The sequence below is a fragment of the Coturnix japonica genome, chromosome Z (genome assembly GCF_054131305.1).
Source record: "Coturnix japonica strain WE chromosome Z, WE-NBRP24, whole genome shotgun sequence".
NCBI lineage: Eukaryota > Metazoa > Chordata > Aves > Galliformes > Phasianidae > Coturnix > Coturnix japonica.
This window is the reverse complement of record NC_140702.1, coordinates 73,965,915-73,984,328: the sequence shown is the minus strand read 5'-3', so window position 1 is coordinate 73,984,328 and position 18,414 is coordinate 73,965,915. Positions and strand designations below refer to the sequence as shown.

Genomic DNA, 18,414 nt, shown 5'->3' with positions numbered 1-18,414 from the left:
ACTCAGAAGTTGGTTCAGCAGCTGATGGTGAAGTGCTGCGTGGTGAGGCTGTCCTGGAGGAAGGCAGCACGATTGCTAGTTAACTGGAATCAGATCTGGTCACTTCTTTTTTTCCACTGAACAAAACTGCTCAGAATTCTTATTCATTGAGGGTGTGTAGGTGGACATTCAGTGATGACATCTGTGAAGCTGATAGTCTGAGGCTGCTGTCTGCCTTCAAAGCAGGAAGAGCGCTCCAGATGCTAAGCAGAGCTCTAATAAACTGCTAGGGGAGAGGAAAGTTATTAAATTCATTGAAATATTGCAAAGAGCAGGTTAAAATATAAGGAATTGGGCACAGTCTTCTTTCTATTCTGCCCTAGGAGGTGGATTAACCCAACAGAAGGATTTGAGTTCAGTGTTTTTCTCCTATGTGTGTAGTGATTTAAATTTTGCCACAACAGGAAGCTTGAATGGAACCTGACAAAAGGATTTTGTTTCTCTTACGAAGAAAGGATTTTATGTCTGCAGCCAGAAATCTATAAAGCAAGCATGCCTGTGCTGTGTGGGTACAGAATGGTTCTTCCCATGCTTTTTAGTTCCAAATGTCCATCCATTCCCCATCAGATAACCAGCTGTCCCTGCTGGACGATCAGCACGCTGACATTTGTGTTGAGTTGGTGAACCAGGCAGGAAGTGTACGGCAGCATTGCTCATCAGTGCTGCAGTTGTACCTGTTAGTGAGTCAAAACTAAGAGGGACCCAGCGTGTGGAGGAGAGCGGCGCTGCATGCAGGCTCACCCTGTGGAAGTGCATTCAGACAGCAAAGTGGGTTCATGCTGTGTCAGCACTGCCCATCTCTATGCGTCAGATTGACCATGGTTAAATAACAGCTGCAGGGCAATGCTGGTAGAACAGCAGCCAGACTGAATGGGCAGGGCCCTGGGGGTCCCTGTGTGCCCCCTTGCCCCAGCACAGCCACCCAGCGCTGTGTTCAGCCCTATGTCTGGTGGCTTTGGGGATCCTCCAGCCCCACTCTCACCAGAAAGAAATAAGGTGGAGAATGGATATTTCCTTATGTAAAATCTTGACTTTTAGAAACTGCAGTTCAGCCTGGGAGCATTAGGTCACTGAGTGTGAGCCCTGTGGGGTGCAGGGCTGTGCTGCTGGGATTGAGGCAGTGGGTCTGTGTAACACAGCAAGGCTCCTGCTGGGCTCTGCTATAGCTTGGTAATAGTTGGGTCCTGGTGTGGGAATGGAGTGAGGCATGGAAGAGCACCCTGGTGTGTTTTTGGTGTGTTTTTCATGTTGTTTTGGTAGTTGGCAGCAGAGGGCACCAGAGAATGCTCTCAGTTTTTACCTCTCACCTGTGCCGGAGGAAGGTGGGCTATCAGTCAGCAGTATTAACAGTCAGAAGTGTTCTATTCATTTCTGTGTATCGTGTCCATCAGGACTCACTGGGTGCACTCCTCAGTAGCTGTTGCATTGCACTCCAGCGTTGCTTCAGGGTATGTTGTAATGTCACAGTGCAAATAATTTCCATCATGTAATTGCTTGGCACATTAGTTTGTGGTTGGAGAAATTGCAAACGCATATTCACATTTATGTGTTCCTCATTTATTGACAAAGTGAGTGCCTGGATTCAGCCAGTCTGTTGGGTTTGGTGTGTTGTTTTTTTCCTTCCAGCCGCCTGGTATCTGTTACAGCTTCACTTTCACTTGAAACTGATCTTAAAAGAGAGCGTATGGAAAAAGTCTTCTAAGGAAAAACCTTTTTGCTCTTAAGTATTTGAGGCGGAGCTTCCGCTTTTTCTTCTAGTGCTCATTAAATGAAATCATTAAGTGGGATAGATCTGAGTGACCGCTGGCTGACCAACGTGACTGTGTCAGAAATGAGGAAGCTGCCAGAAGCGTTTTTCCTAAAGCTGCCAGTGAACTGGAGCAACCAGGTCAGTGTGTATGTTCAGTGCCAGCGATAACACGTTCGAAACCACAGCGGCTGATGAGCAACGCCTCTTGATGCAATTGAACAGTGATATTCTGGTCATTTTCAAGGGGGATGGCACTTGGTTTTGCCAGCAGAAGTGATAGTGTTTGGTCATGCAACTCCTTGTGATGCTCAGCTTTGTATCCTGGGGAAGCGCTGGAGCAGTGTGTGCTAAAGGAGCAGTGCTTGAGGGAAGCAAGGAGGTTTTATTCTGCAGTGTTTGCATTTTGTTTGCAAACAAATATGGCTATTTTAGCACTATCTACAGCAGAAATGTGTGCTGGAAGGGAGTGAACTATAGATGCAGAAACTCGTTAAGAACATTGGAGCTGTTCAATAAAAACAACATTTCTAATACCAAATTTTTGGAGGCTTGTAAAAACGAATATAAATAATCATTTTTAAGAACCTCTTAAAGTGTGGGGTTTTTTTTTACACTCAGTTCTGCAAGTGCCTCTGAAGATGGCTGCATCTTGGATCAGGTGCAGGTGCTGTGTCCTGCAGGGAGGCTCAGGGAGGTGATTGGTTTGAAAATGAATGTGAATAAAGCTGCTCACTAGCTCAAAGGTACAGGGTATCACTTGGCTGCAGCTGGGAGGACAGGAGGACATCATCTGTGGGTACAAGGCTGCTCTGCTGCTGGTTAATGGAAGCCAGTTTCTTGGTGTTTTCCACAGTCGGTTGCTGTGCAGCCTGCAGGGTTGTGCTGACCTGATGTGAGTTAAAATACAGCACATTCTCTGTGTCTTTGTCACTGACAGTGAGTTAAAGAACCAAGTTGTTTCCCTGTATGTTTCCATTATGGGAAACCCCAGTGAGGGCGTAAAGTTTGCAAAAGGCATGTTTAAGTCACGATGACTTTGTAGAGGAAGTTTCCTTTATCCCTGTTAATCTTGATAAGGGTAAACAATAGAATACAACTGCATCTTGGCCTGTGCCAGCTCGTGAGCTCCGCCTTTGAAAGGGTTTTTAAATAATATCGTAATGATCCTGATCTTAATGGCACACAAATCATTATTTCATGCCGGCCGGCACTACCTGAGACAGGAAAAGCCTCCACCGGGCTCCCTCCCTCCACGTGTCGGAGGCAGTGAATCGTGGATTAGCCCTATTAATTGATTTTTGGTGGAAGTTTAACTAGAGAACTGTACCCACTCACTGCTCTGTTCCTGCCCCCAGGCTGCTGGCTGTGGCTGGGTGCCAGGGTGCAGCCAACCCCTCACTTGCTCCCTGTGCATGACTCCCAAAGGATGGGGCTTGTTGCTTGGGATGGGATATGGGCACAGACCGCCTTTAGCCCAAGCAACCATAATGCCACTGAGTGTGAGTGGTGGCTGCCCAGATGACCCTTCTCTTGCTTTAAAGCTTTTTTTTTTTTTAATTATTATTTTTTTATTTTTAATTATTATTATTTTTTTCCCCTGGGCAACCATGCATTATTACTTACTCAATAGACAGCATTCCTGTAGCAGGGTAGGGGGAAGTGATGTGCTCTCTCAGCTAGGAGCTGTATTTTGGACATGCTGCCAAGGAGCAGTCTGTCTGTCTTTCTTAGGGCCTCACTGTGAAATCATCATGGGGTATGTTAAGGACAGGGGAGCAGATGGAGCTTTCAGTTCCCTTTTTTAGTAGACTTATTAGAACCACAAAGAGTGCGTGTGTGCCCGTGTAAACTAAGGAAAGGGGGAGGCAGAATCACAGGAAAAGTGCATGCTGTGTCCTTGCTTTTGCCTGCTGTACCTATGACAAAACTAGCTTAGATATTTGTTGTGGTTTTAAGAAGTGCTTTATCAGATTACTGCTTTCTGGGATACACAAAAGCAAGATGCAGTTCTTGAGCTGAGAAGTAATTATACCATTGAACTGTTATACCATAAACTGGAATTGAATTCAGTAATTTCTACCGGAAATCTTAGCCTTGTGTTTTAAGCTGTGTAGCAGGAGAGCAGGAGTGAAGCTGAGCTTTCCTGGTCTGTTTTTTTCTTTTTTTTAAAATAATCCTTTTCCTTCAGTTTGATAAAACTATGTATACAGGTGTGAAAACCTAAACATTTCCTCTTCCTACCCAAGAGTTCAGTAGTTTGTGGTATCAGTATGTATCTTGGTTATCTTAAATTAGGCCCAAGAAATCAAATACACTCTATCTATAGATTGATCTCAGACTTCTTTCCTTAGACCTGTCTCAAATTTATGGGATACTTATTCATGGTATTTGTTCTCAGTCTAAAACTAGGTTGGTTTATTTGTCAGCATACAGATTTTGCCTGTGTGTGGTGATCCAGCATCATATTTGGGATCAATTAGCCTCTAGACCAGTTAGTTTGGGATTACATAAGAGTCCTGTGTTTGAGAAGTGATATTGAATTCCGTGACCAGAATTGGAAAATTAATCGTTTTAGGAGGTCACAATTCTTAATAGTATCAGTCAGTTGTATGCCCAAGGAGATGTCTATTTACTGAACAAAGAACTGTAGGCTGTGAAGCTGCTGTGTGGGGGAAATCACTTATTTTAGCCCTGCGCTTCAGTCTTCCCTGGGCCCTGCCTGAAGTTGGAAAGTGTGATGGTGAACCTAATCAGAACCTCATGCAGCAATGAGTAATAGCAGCGGGGACAAAGCTGAGCTCACTCTCTTGGTGAATTCTGATTGATGCTCATGAGTTGTTTCTTTTTGATAATTTGCTTCTGCAGTTTCTTTCCCTTATTTGAAAGCAGCTGCAGAGCTTTGACAGGCGACCACGAAGCCCTGAACACATAAGCTCTTCTCAAATCTATCTTAATATACACCGTCTTATGACAAATAGCCATCTTTGTAGCTAAGAACTTAATCTTCTTTGATGATTCATGGCAAATTTCTTAACTCTAAAATAAGGAATAGTTTTCTTGGTGCAGTTTAGCTTTTTCTCCAGCTCTTGCATGCAAAGCTCTGCCGTGAAGAATGTTTCTGTGAGCATGTTTCTGTTACTAGAAGGGCACTGTGCTTTTCAGGGTTTGCTTATTTATCCTCTAACAACCTTCTTAATGCAGCTATGAAGAATGGGAATTCTGAGTGTCACTGATGTGATCCCAACTGAAGCAATCCCAACTTATCACTGTGTGTGTATCTGGAGGGGGGTGTCAGGGAGATGATGAGGCCTGACTGTTCTTGGTGGTGCCCAGAGGTGAGATGAGGTGAGGGCATGAACTGAAACCAGGGAATTTCTGTCTGAACATGGGAAAAACCTTCTGCACATAGTGCTGGCTGTGCAGATGCCGCAGGTCCAGGTGTGCTGGCTCGTGCTGGAGACTGCACTATGATCTTCCTGGGCATGTGCTGAGCCAGTTCTCTAACCAGCAGAGAGCTGTGGGTGGCAGACAGACCACAAAACATCTCTGTGTTGAGTGTTGTGCATGGAGCTGGTTCACTGTGATGTCTGCCACGTGCCATAGAGGACACAAACTGTATTTCATCCCTGAGCAGCTTGGTGTGCAGAAAGTGCTTACATCAATCTGCAAATCAGCATTAATATAATCTCACAATGCTGTGGGATGCTACGTGGTGTTTGAAAACTGGATTTGGAGCTTGCCTTAGTGCACTGGGGGAGAGGCCATGTCGGTGCCACCGGCTCCAAGAGCATCGAGGCCAGAGAGAGAAGCACAGAAATTTACTATCGTTCTGGGTTTTTTTTCCCCCTTCCTTCTTCTCAAGTGTCTGGGTTAGTTAATTGTCAGCGTGGAAAAATACCAGCGCTCGGTTTCCATGGGCGTTGGGGAGGGTGGGATTAGTGCCTGTGAAATACTGCAGTACCATGGAAATTGGAGCCTGAGAGCAGGCTGTGAGGAAATTAATCATTCTTTCTCCAGATCGAGGCTGAACATGGGTAAAACGCAGAGATGGGACAGGGTAACCATGGCCACATGCAGCCAGCAAGGGTGCAGCCATCACAGCTGTATCCCTGTGGGCATCCTCCCGCATCTTTGTGGTGGGATGGGGAAGAGGAGCCAGACTGCTTTGTACAGATGGTACTTCTTGTTGGAATAGGTATGCCAGGCTCCAGTCTGAAGAAACTGATGGTGTGGTTGTGGTAACTGCAGCAGTGGTCGGGGCACTGCTCCTGACATGGCCAGCCAGAGATGCTGGCTGGGGGAAGGGGCAGCCATCACTGGGTGCTGCATCCTGGGCCTGCTTCATTGCCATGATATAGCACTCAGTGTCGTACTCTGTTGTTTACTAGTAATTCCTTTTTAATTAAGAAATTTCCCCTGGCGCCCACAAATACTGGTTTCTGGGAACTTCTGGCAACTTATGGTTGGTGTCCGCTCCGTCTGTGGAAAGCAATTAAATAGAACTGCTGTCTGAAAGGAAAATTAATTAAACTGCAGGCTCAGAATCTATCTTGTAGATGGCAAACGAATGCTGCCTTTAATTGGTAGCTGTGTTTGCACCGGGGGAAAAAAAGCTGCCTTTCCTCTGGTGAGGGGTGAATTCAAGGATTGTGCAGGAACGTGGACACTGCCATTGTACAGCACAACCCAAGAACTGTGAAGGATGGGTTCAGAATGTAACAGGAATGCCATTTATTTTGGGAATTCTTAGTTGATATCTCTTCATGCACCCTCTGTGCCTGTGTATATAAAGACAAGGTTTAGAATGCTTTGTGTTGCACAGTGTAATGAACTCATTATTGATTCTTTGCTGCACGATGCTGTCATTTGTTCTGGCATTCAGTGTGATGCATTTGACATCTGTGATTTGTTTGTAATTCATCTCCATTGATTGTCTGATGTGTTTTCTATGTTTTCACATTCTGTCAATATGGTTTATGCCATGACCCTGAGGAATAGCACTGTGTTGTGTTTTGTGCTGCAGAACAGTGAGTCCAGTCTGATGAGCAACTTCAGCGCTGTTCTTCTCATGGCCACTGTCCTACATAGAAAACAAGGCTGTGGAAGGGAAGGAGTAGCTTCTGCAACCTCTTCTTTTCTAAACCAAAAAGTGTGTCTGATGTCAGCTGGGAGTAGGTTGAAGGGAAGAGCACTGGATCTGACTGAGGACTGGAGGATCTGTGAGCACATTGCTCATTGCTGTGTGAATTCCACACGCACCAATGCATGCTGCTCACTGCTGGGAGTGCCGCAGGGTGATGTGGCTGACAAGGAGCAGGCACAGTTAGATGTACAGGTGTGTCTAAGACAGTGCAGAGAGCCACGGGTGAGGGTGAAGCTGCTGGAAGGTCTGTTGATTCCTTTACCTTGCCTGCGCTTTGCACTTGACTTGATTCTGGTTATGTGACTGGCTTATGACTCAAGTTAATATTGCTAAAACATCCATTTCTGGTTCACACTGAGTTCTGTGACTGTGTGTGCTTTTCTGAAGTAGCTGAAGGCTGGATCTTCAGCTCCGGGATCTCTGGTGGCATTGCTTCAGAGGTGTTGTGTTTCACCTGCTGCCTTCGCTGTGGTTTGTTTTGTTTGCATGGAGGATAACAGAGTGCAGTGGTTGCCTCTCTTGCTGTGTTCCCTGTTGTGTGATGTATGTGGTTTCAGGGACATGTTTTAGACCTCAGTGTTGGAAGGTGTCCCAGTAGACATAAGCGTCACTTGGAATCCTCATTTAAATTTCTAATGATCAGTTATACTAGGTGGGAGAATGAGCCGGTCCTTTATTTATGTTTCATGTGACGCTGTAATCCACAAGAACTACAGATTTGCAAATGTATGTGTTAATAAAAGAGAGCAGGAGGCCTCTTGTTGAAATTCAGTGAACTCACCAGCTTCTGTCACGTCAGACATCAGTGCCTCACTCTGTGTCCATATGCAGGAAATAAACTCAGCAAGGCCCACCAGGCAGGAGCTGCGTCCTGCAGCAGCTCGGGCTGTGCTATGGCCAATGCACAACTGCTTTCCAATGGTGTGTTCTTCTTTCCTGTTTCTTTGTGCTCTTTAACCTATGATGCTGTTTCCCAGACATCGTGGTGGGTTTCAGTGGTGCTGGGTAAAAAAAAAAGCATTAACCAATGAGACCTGCTTGTTCAGGTAAAGGCTTCTTACAGGAAAGGAATAGGGTTGCTGAAAAGACCCCCTTCCTCAGCATCTACCTGCCTCTCTGCTGTGAGGATGTTACTTCCTTTCCTGTTGACTTCTTACAGAAAAACGCTCACTGAATATTTATAGATAAATGATCACCAGCTCCTGATTTCTCAGTGGAAACCCCACACTAACAGACTGTCCTGAGTTTCCTTTAGTTATGTTAAATCTGAATTCTGGATTTTTTCATCTGAGGCTGTTGACGGGTTGGTCTTCACAGTGATATCCACCAGAGAATTCAAGCGAGAAAATGATGTGTTTCTCAGGTCAGCAGCCTTTCTGCGGGGCCAGGCTTTCCCTTCTGAGGTGACACTTTGCATTTGGGTTTACGTGAGATGACAGTTCACACCTGCAGTTCCTTCTCTGACAGCATCACTGTCACATATGGCGTGATGTTTGTGGTTTCAGGGATGTTTTGAGACTTCATTGTTCAAAGAGGTCCCAGTTGTGCTCACATCAATCTTTGCACTTCTCAGCAGAAGACTTGACCAAAACAGCAATTTTCTGCAGCTTGGTCTGTTTGTGCAAAGCTGGTTAAGCCTGTTCCTTAGCGCACAGAGCGTGCAGCATCCATTGCTGCGGATGCTGCCTGGAACTCCTGGTAACTCCTTTTTCCAAAGTTCAGGTGCCAGTGAGGGACGTTGTGGTTATGTTTTTTCTAATGGGTTTTTTAAACTTAGCGAGTTGTTTTGGTGGTGTATAACAACACAGGAGGAATTCAGACTGAGACTGATATATGCAGGTTCTCCTTTAGAGCATTTGTTTACCTTGGGCTTATGGTCACAAAAAATGGACTCAAGGGAAATGGGAGAAAAAATGCATGTTTGCACTTCCATCTTTGCTATATTGCCATATATATATATAGATGTATTTTTCTTACAGCATTTAGAAAACTGAATTTACATGCTCTGAGAAAAAAGCAAAATCTTGTTACTCATTACTAGAACACTGCTTTTAAAGTAAGATGCAAGGAAGGTGGAGGCACTGTATGTGGAGGTGGAGTTTGCTATATGATTTTTAACTCCCTTTTTCACCCACGGGCACTTCTTTGCAGCTGTTTGTGATGTGAGTCACCATTATCTCTGGCAGCTCTTTGAGTGCAGCCCTGCTAAACAGCTTGTAGTGCCAGCTGAGGTGTGAGCCTTCTTTTGGAAAAAGAAAATAAATTATAAAAAACTGAGAGGAGAATGGGAGGCCTGTAAAATGGCTCTGGGACTCAGTACAGAGAGGTGAAATTTTTGCTTACGTACAGCGGATTACAAGTTTGGCTTTTTGGCAAAGTGTAAGGTAAGGATTTCTCTTCTTCCTGGAGACAGACCTGCCTTTATTGTAGCGCATGTATCACTTCTGGCTTTGCTGTAGGCACAGTACAGGAGCCTTCTGCATGACTGCGAGAACAAAATCTGCCTTATTTCTCTTCTAGAAAACCTCTTAAATCATTTCACGTAGTATGTGCAGGAAGGTGAACCTCCCCGAAAGCTCATCCTAATAAAAAAAAGAACAGCTAATATGTGTGGAAGCATCTTCTGTAGTTATTTTCTGTATGTTCTCATTGTATTTCTCTCTACTTACAGTGGCAGGAACAGAAAAATTCATTGGGGTAAATGCTTATTCAGATGAGAGCAATAGAAACTCTTAAAGGTTCTATTTTATATAAGATTCAGCTTTTACTACTCCTCATGTAGCTTTGCTAAAAGTATTTAATTCCTAACCTAACCTTGTTTAATAATGTGGGTTTTGAACTTTGTTCTACAGTCTTTCTCAATCTCAAAATCACCATGCAAAAGGTAGAGATCTTTTAAGATTACTTCTTGCTGTCCTTCCTGTGTGCACAATGTTGTCTCTAAGCGTGCTGACATGATTCTGCAGAGCATTTTTCCAGGAACTTCCTCTTGCCAGATGCAATCAGCAGTTGGTGTTGGGGCTGAAGGCTGCTCACCTGGCTTCTGCTGTTTGGTGGTGATTCATTGAGGAGAATAGCTTTGGAGGCTTCATTTTACTGATCCAAATTTGTAAATGATCTTCGAAGGTTTTTTGGCTATGAAAGTGTGTTTGTAGTGGACTGTGTGGATTGCAGTCTACAAAAAAAGTTGACCTGGGTGTCCTCTCGTTGCCAGTGACTTCATGCAATATGCTGAGCTGCTGTGGTTTGTGCTCACCCTGGTACCTTTGTGGATCCAGTTCTGCACCTGTAGCATGTGTATCTCAGGGTGTTTGTAGCAGATGATGTTCATGGTTGTTAGCACTAAAGTTTTGTATGACAAAGCTTTTGAAATATTGAGCCTGTCCACAAGGAACTTCTCTTGGATGATATCCCCAAGTCCTAAGTTTGCTTTCTGTTGAGTAACTGGTATGTTGTTTTCGTGCCAGCGCTTGCCTTTTCTCCTCTTCATAAAGTCCTGGTGAGAATAAATATCAGCTTTTGGGGCTGGGGAAACAGATGTGCATGCAAAAAGAAAACAACAGAACCTGACAGGTGAGTTCTTGCAGGTCTGATTGTGCTGGTGTCCCTCCCATCATACCTGTGTGTTTTGTTTGCCCTATCTTCTACCCATCGTGCCTGGAAGGTGGCAGACTGGTTTGGTTCCCTTGTTCCCTGTAGGGAGGGGACGTGTATAGTGAAATGCTGTGCAGTGCTCTCCAGTGGTGGTGCAACTGCTTAGGACATCAGCTGTTCCAAATGCGTTCTGCTTATGCTCCCCTCAGACATGGCTGAGGTTTAGTTCTGTTGTAGGGCTTCTGTCCTGCATTACTGTATGGCCAAGTGTGACTCGTAGGAGCCAGATGTGGCAGTGGCTGCCCTGCCAACAACAGAGGCGCTTTAGAGCTTCAGCCACAGCCAGCTGCTGGGTGGTGTGTGCTGCTTCTTCCTGCAGAGGGATGTGAAGGATTCTGCCAGCAGGTCTCAAAGTGTCTCAGGAAGGATTTTGTTATATCTTCCCATCACTGGGCACTGTAGAGGAAGAGAGAACAAGTAGGTTTGGTGGGGCTCAGTGACTGGAAGAAGGAGTGGGGTGAGCTTTGACCAACAGCCAGATAGATGGCCTGTTATGACCTTAGAAAGATTGGAATTTGGACCTTCTTCCAAGAAAAAACACCTTTTTTTTTTTTGCTTTTACATTTGAAGATGTTAGTATTTTTCTAGACTTGATTACATGGGATAATTAGTTCCTTACATGTATGTGCAATAGAGGTGGGAACAGGGTAGCACAAGTGGAAGGCTTACAGAAGCTAAATCATCAGCTTGCTCAGGATTGATTCCTTTGGAAGAAGGCAGCTGTTTTGGAGGGTGGAGTTTGCCACCGTGCGAGAAGCTTGGCATGCACTTGCATAACAAGCGATAATAAATGTTATACTTGGGGAGGCGTTTTCATGTTTTTCAGTAAAAATAGAGCAGTGCAGGGCTCTGTAGTTTCATTGTTATTTCATGTATGCCTGTGCTCTCCACCCCCTTCCGGGCCTTAGAATGAAGGAGCAATAAATGGGATCACTGGCAAAGGGCTCTTTGAGACCTGCTTTCAAAGCTGTTTCAAGAACAAATAGTAAATGTGATTGCAGACTAAGAAAAGGAATAAACTGGTCATAGGCACCAGTATTGTAGTACTCTGAAATAATGCTGTTTGTAGGGGATGCTGGTCAGTGCTTTTCCGTTGTCCTCTTTTTGGTTGTGCCTTTTCAAGCTGAAATTGTAATGAGAGATGATAATTATAAATCTACACTTGTCTGAGATGTAAGAGAAGGCCAGACAATGAGAGTTGGTGAAAAGATGACAAATGTGTAATTCCAAATGTGTGTGTGATTTTAGAAGGTCAGGAAAAGCATTTGAGACCTTTAAGATGTCTCTTGTTCTGCCAAACCCACTGTGCTCTGCCTTGTGAGTGTGATTAACGTAACACTGTGTACAACTAATTGTCTTAGGATTCTGGTTTGTTCTCCAAAGAACTGTTGCCAGCTGCAGGTGCTGCTAATATGGGCAGGTATTGACATTTTCCTTAGGTTTAGGCAATTCGGGTAAAGATTGATTGTTTTTAACCATTTTTGGTACTTCTGTAAAGGGTAATTATAGATAAGTGACTAAGGAATCAACTCCCGTTCATCTCTAGTCACTAATAATATTGTGACTGGGCTCATTTCTTTTTTTGTACGAAATCCTGCTTATATCCTTCAATGCCTTGTAGTACGTACTGAATATATCCGCTTTCTTCTGGTATTAGACGGTGATGGTATTATAGAAGAAATTCTCTTCTGCCTGCAAGGATATCTGTGCCAGTTGCCTTTCCTGCACCTGGTGGTTCCTCTGCCTTTTGCTGCTGTTGCCCATTATTATGAATGAATCTGAGGTTGGCACTTGATGTCATGTATTCAGCACTATCTGGGAAGGAGTTGTATAGCAGGTGAAATAAACTTGCACATACTTCCTCCCCTCCCCCCTTAAACTCCTTTATAAAAACAGCTTCTCTTTTGTTAAGATGCATCTTTATGAACAGTGTATTGCAGCATCACTCTTTGTTCCACTAAATGCAGGTTCATTATGCCCAATGGTTATAATGGGCTGTCTGGTTAATGGGCAGCCTTCTGGCTGTGGTGACCTTGCTTGCATTGTGTGGCTTTCAGTGTTGATCCGTCATGTTTCTTTGTTGATGTTCCTGGTGCCGTAACCCTTTCATTTGAAAGCTGGCCATGTCAAGACAGGAGGGGCTGCCTGTAGGAGCTCCCATCTGCACTGTCCCCAGGCTTCTGTTCCATTTCCTATATCCTCTTCCAGCCTTTACAGTAACACTACCAGAGCACCATTGTAAATTTGCATTTAGATGCAAACTACGTTAACAGCTTTCAGCAGCTTTCCCCAAGTCCGTGATTTTTGTTCAATTTGACATGTAGCTGACTTCATTAAGACTGCCTTTTAGCACTGACACTGCTTTAAATAAAAATCCATGCAGGCTACTAAGTTTTGTACTATTACGTTGCTGCATTTATTCACTGAGCCTCCTACCCTCTCTCCAGCACAAACCCCGTACTTTGAGAACGACTAATACAGGAAGCTTTTAAAGCAAGTTACGGAACTGTTATTAACTCAAACATGCCTGTCAGATGTGTGATGTCATTGGCATTACCCAGAGGGCTTATTTCTACTCATCCAGTGTCATGCTCTTAAGTTTATGTAGCATTCAGTTTTAAAACCTGATGCAAATCAGCAGTGATTCAAGCCAGAGACTGATGCTGACACGGATCTGTGGAATGACATACTTTAATGGCAACTTATTTATAGAGCACAATGGAAGCACTCATACATCACTTTTTAATAATTGTGGCTACCAGGAGAGCCATAGAGGGGTTTTTTTTGTGTGGTTTTTTTTTTTTTTTTTTTTTTGTAAGGCTTTCTTCAAGAATGAACTTTCTCCCATTATGAAAATCAAGGAAATTATATATATAATCTATAGTATATATAAATTATAAAAATATTATATACATATAAATCTAAATATATACATATTTAAATCCCCTGCCTCCCCTTTGCTTTCATAGAATCCTTAGTGTTGGAAGGGACCTTTGAAGGTCCATTTATATACATCCATTTCAGGGTGACAGTATCTGGCCCATACAACTTCCCACTGTTTCTAGCATGCTTGCTGTGCACCCTGCACCCCACATGGTTGTTTTTTGTCAGCAGTCTCTGCAGGGATCTCAGTCTTGAATCTTCTGTGATCCATATAATCAGGCTGCCTCCCCTTAACACCTGTACAAATACTGCTGATACACAGAAGTCTGCTATTTCCTCACCTCCACGTATATTTCATTCCAATTCACTGATGCTTTTCACGGTACCTGTGAACAGATCAGGTGCTATGTTTGTCCTCGTACAGATTTTCCTTAAACAGTTCTACAGATCTTCATGTTGTTGTCTGACAAATCTTGTGTGTCAGTAACAGTAACACTTTGCAATGGTGACACTCAACTAGAATGTCACATAGAATGTTTGCTTTTGGGTGGGACTACAAAGTGCATTTTGCCACTGAAAAGTCCCTTCAGTTTTTGCTTCCGAGGCAACTTTGACATTTTGTCTGTTCTCGGGGATACTATTTATATTTTATTTTCTTATTGTGGTTATATAAATGACTGTGGATCTGCTTATTTCCTTGTATTCCCGTTCTTTCCTTTCTTCACCTCTTTGCTCAGTGTTATTACATCAGTTCTCCAAGAAGAGAGAGGAACTCATTGAGGTAGTGGAATGTTTTCCTCCTTTCCCATTTTGACTAAATAGAGTGGATGCTGACTGGTAATGGCTACGCTCCATAACAAATGCAGAATTATCCATAACTTGACAAAACAGATTGTTGAGAAGTACTTTTCTTGGACACAAGGAAGCAAAAACAGTTTGTTGGCCAAATCTTTAAAATATTGTTCATTCTCCAATGGAATTTAATTTTAAGAAATGGAATTGGGTGATTTGAGATGAAGAGGCAGATTATAATATAAATCACATTTTGGTGGATTTTACTTGGGTCTTACACAGGCACAGGTTTCTGGCAGGTCTTCCCTAGTTTTCTGTGACCCTTTTGGTAAGATTGAGTTGGATAGGGCTGCGTTCATGTCCTTGCTCAGCTAACAGAGCCCTGGTTCTGCAGTTGTTTCAGAGAAATGAGGCCAAACTGCAATCTGAGCCAGATCTAAGTAACAAGTTTTAACTGTTTGATTTATTTATAGACTTCCAACTGCAAGAAGTTCGATATTAGATATATTCGAGTCAACAAGAGTTGATGTAACTGCAACATGAAGAATTGCCTAACTGTATTTATGACTGTTGCAAACTCTGTCACGTTACCTGAGAAGTTTGCAGAGGAATGATCGCAATGTTGTGGGGTTGGCTTGCTGAAGCATGCAGTGCAGAGAAGCCAAATCTAATTACAAGTGTTTGGGAACTGGGGAGTGGCACCAAAACTGTGAGAAGAAGGAGAAAAAAAGGGCTGTATCTAATGGATTATGGGACGAGTTGCAGTATGACGCAGACTGCTCATCAATATTTTTTGTCCAATGTATTAATTAAAAGAAAATTCAGGCAGTTCATTGAGCACCCGTATACTTTTAAATATTCAATTTTTTTTGCATTTTAGCATTTTCTGCACGGAAGACAATCTAAACTAATGAGAGATATATGTGGTGTTATGTTCAAGTTTACAGTTGGGGCAAGAACTTTATTAATTTCAGCTTCTGCTGCAATATGCCAAGTGCAGAGATCTTCATGAATTGCATGTTCTGTTTTGTTTTTTAATAATGAGCTCTGGGATCAGCAAGTGTTAATGTGTGTGCTTGGGCATAACCATATGACCATACACGTACACAAGTGTATCTCAGTGTTTTGTTGGGAGTTCTCTTGCCAAAAAGCATTACCAGGTCCCTGTGGGGAAATACAGGTATTTGGGAAATAATAATTGATGTGCTTTTGTTGTGTGTTCAGCTGCATGAGCTGGCTTAATTCAGGTCACAGGAGCTACTTGAGAACACTATGAGTTTATTTCTGTCCATGCTGCTTGCTGGTGCGTAAAGTGCACCTGGTAGAACGTCGCAGGGAAAACTGCTCAGCTCAGAACAGGAGACACTGCTTTGTGTAGTGGCATGTAAATAACTGACACACAGTGTCTTCAGCCATGACTCTTACATGTTCCTGTCTTCTGGAAGTGCACTGCTGGGGTACATTCAGCATATCTGCCATCCAGACCATATGGATAATCTCAAATTATAAAGCAAAGTGACCTTAGTTGGGAAAAAGCTGGATACACCATGTTGGGTTTGGGGTTGATTCTGTTTTGGTTGAATCTGTTTGAACTATGTCCTGTCTTTAAGTTTATGGTAAACAAGGTCTCAATTGTAAGCATATTCTTTTACAGTGCCCTAGTGCATCTACCATGCTACCCCTTCCACTTCACCAGCATTACCAGCAGTATTTTCCAAGCACCAGAACTTGTCTGACAAATCGTGTGCAACACAAGGAGCAAGACAGATGGAACTAGAGCTGCCCAACCATAATGGTGCTCACAGCTCTACCTCCTGAAGTGCTCTTTGTGCCAGCAGTCTGCTGCCAGCCTTGCTCAGCATGTCCTCTGTTGCAAACATGGCTTTATAGATCCTCCTGGGAACCACATAGAGTTCTGTTGTCAGTTGGTCTACGTATCAGTGGTGGTCAGTGGACTGTGTTTTTAAACAATCATCAAAAATACCACTGATCTACCTACACAAATAATTTAACAATATGGTTATAACAATATGGTTTATAACAATAAAGTTATTGCCTCCTCTTGCTTTAGGTACTCTAAGCTGAGAGCCAGTACTTTGTAGGGTCAGATGTTTCCACAAAGCCTGAAACAGTTTCTAGTAATGAAATGATACAATATTAAATCCTGTTGAGAACATGGGGACTATTGGTGTGTGTGCCACAGTGGCTTTTTGCCAAGTGCAGCGCTTCTTCTTCAGTGCTGTCCCACTGCAAAATGAATTTCCTCTTCTGAAGTCCTCTTTTGTTCCTAGGTGCAGCAATGAAGGATTTCATTATTAAAGTGGGTTTTGCTTTGAGCTTTATGATAACAATGAGGACAACATAGGAAGAAGAGTTCTGTTCTTTTTCCCACACAGTCTATGCCTGTTTTTATTTTGGTAGAACTTTGTTCTATTCACAGTCTGTAGCTGAGTTTTTTTCCCAAAGAACAGATGTCATGGTTTTCCCCAGGTATTCCTCCAGAGGATGTTCACAGTGCTCTTCAGATGGTTTTCTTCCTCTTCAGCACTGAAGGATGAGAGTAACCTGGAGCTTATGGAGTGATTGGGTTTTCTCCTCCAGTTTTGTACTGGAGATCAAGATGAGAATGCATTTATAAACTGTTAATGGCCATGATGCTCTTCTTACATCACTCTCGATCTATAGTTCAGTGACAGTGCAGTCTGAAACATACAAACCCAATAGGTGCTGCAGGGTTTAGCCCTGATCTCTCAAAGCTGAAAAGCACACGATTTGCTATGATGAATGCCTGCTTCTTGTTTCTCTGTGAAATATAGGCAGTAAATATAGGCAGCACAGTAGGTTAAGCAATTCAGAGTAGCATTAGCATTTCTTGGTAATCACTGTGATGCTTTGTTTTCTCTCAGACCTTGGTGCTTAATGATTAATTCAATTGCAGTGTAAGTAGATGCACTTACGTGCCTGAACAGATGCAGTAATCAATCCAATATGACACCTTGTCTATTCTTACATTGTTTGCACCCTACCGTATCATTTTATTTTGCAAGTAAATTAAGCACCTAGAATAATGAACACTCAGTTGCTGATTATTCTTTATTAATACTTTCCTAAAGTTAATTTTACAAGCTCTCAGAACTGCAGGCAGAGAGAGCTCCTGATGTCTATACCAATGGAAGGGGTTCCTGTTCACATCACTCCTTACCGGTGGCTGCCTTCTCCCTGCTGATAGACCTTATGGAGCATGGGTTGGAGGGGCAGAAACCTGCAGTGCATTGACAGTGATGGGCCCTGGTGGGTGGGTGATGGCAGGCTCCTTCCATGGCACATCTGCAAGAGGTGCCTGCAGAGTGCATTGAAAACCTTCTTTCAGATGTTTCAGTAGAAACAGCTCCGTAAAGATGCTCAGTTATTCAGTTAAGAGGCAAATTTGCATTGAATTTTGTATTGTATTTGTTTTGTATTGTATTTATATTTGTATTGAATATTGTACTGAAATTTGTATTTTCCCACTGAATGCTATCTTCTTTTGCAGTGATCCCTACGTGAAGCTTTCCTTGTATGTAGCAGATGAGAACAGAGAACTTGCCCTGGTGCAGACAAAAACTATTAAAAAGGTACGTGTATGCTTTATTTCTTTGTTTCGTAAATGTTAAGAATATCAGAACAAGCTTCTATAATATAATACAATTCCTACTTAAGTTGTTACAGACATGTATCTAATCTTAATGCACTCTTCTTTCACACCAAAATGAGAAAATTAGTGCATGCATATGTTCAGTACGTGTGATCTGACTGTCTGAAAAACAAAAACCAGCACCAAATATATTGCATATTCTCCAAAGCTTGGCTTGCTGACTCTCATGTACATCATTCCTGTTTCTCTTACCAAAGTCCTATTTTCATGAAAAGCATTTGAAATTAAAAACAAAACAAAACATGTTGCTCTGAGCATCATTTATTTGACTTCTGGCGAAAAGACTGGTCTTTAAATGTCCTCTTCCAAAATGACAACTTCCTAATATTTGCACAGGGATTTAAAATAACCAAATGAGAGATGATGGTAAGAAAATCATGGAAATGTACTGAAAATGCAGTGCGTTTTTTCTTCATTTCTTTTGTTTCATGACACAGAAACAGAAATACCCTAAAATTA

The 18,414-nt window shown here is 42.8% G+C and overlaps 1 protein-coding gene across 8 annotated transcripts in view; it reads left to right on the top strand.

Annotated features, from left to right (window-relative positions):
• The window catches only part of NEDD4L (NEDD4 like E3 ubiquitin protein ligase), a 115,349-nt gene that overhangs the window by 33,552 nt on the left and 63,383 nt on the right, over positions 1–18,414 (top strand). For 6 of the 8 annotated variants that reach the window (XM_015848164.3, XM_085529327.1, XM_015848163.3 and 3 more), the window contains exon 3: positions 17,794–17,875. In XM_015848164.3, the coding sequence (XP_015703650.1) occupies positions 17,794–17,875 (82 nt within the window). Of the gene's footprint in view, positions 1–9,086; positions 9,317–17,793; positions 17,876–18,414 lie in introns of those variants that run through there. The other 2 variants (XM_085529332.1, XM_085529331.1) reach the window with 2 other exon arrangements.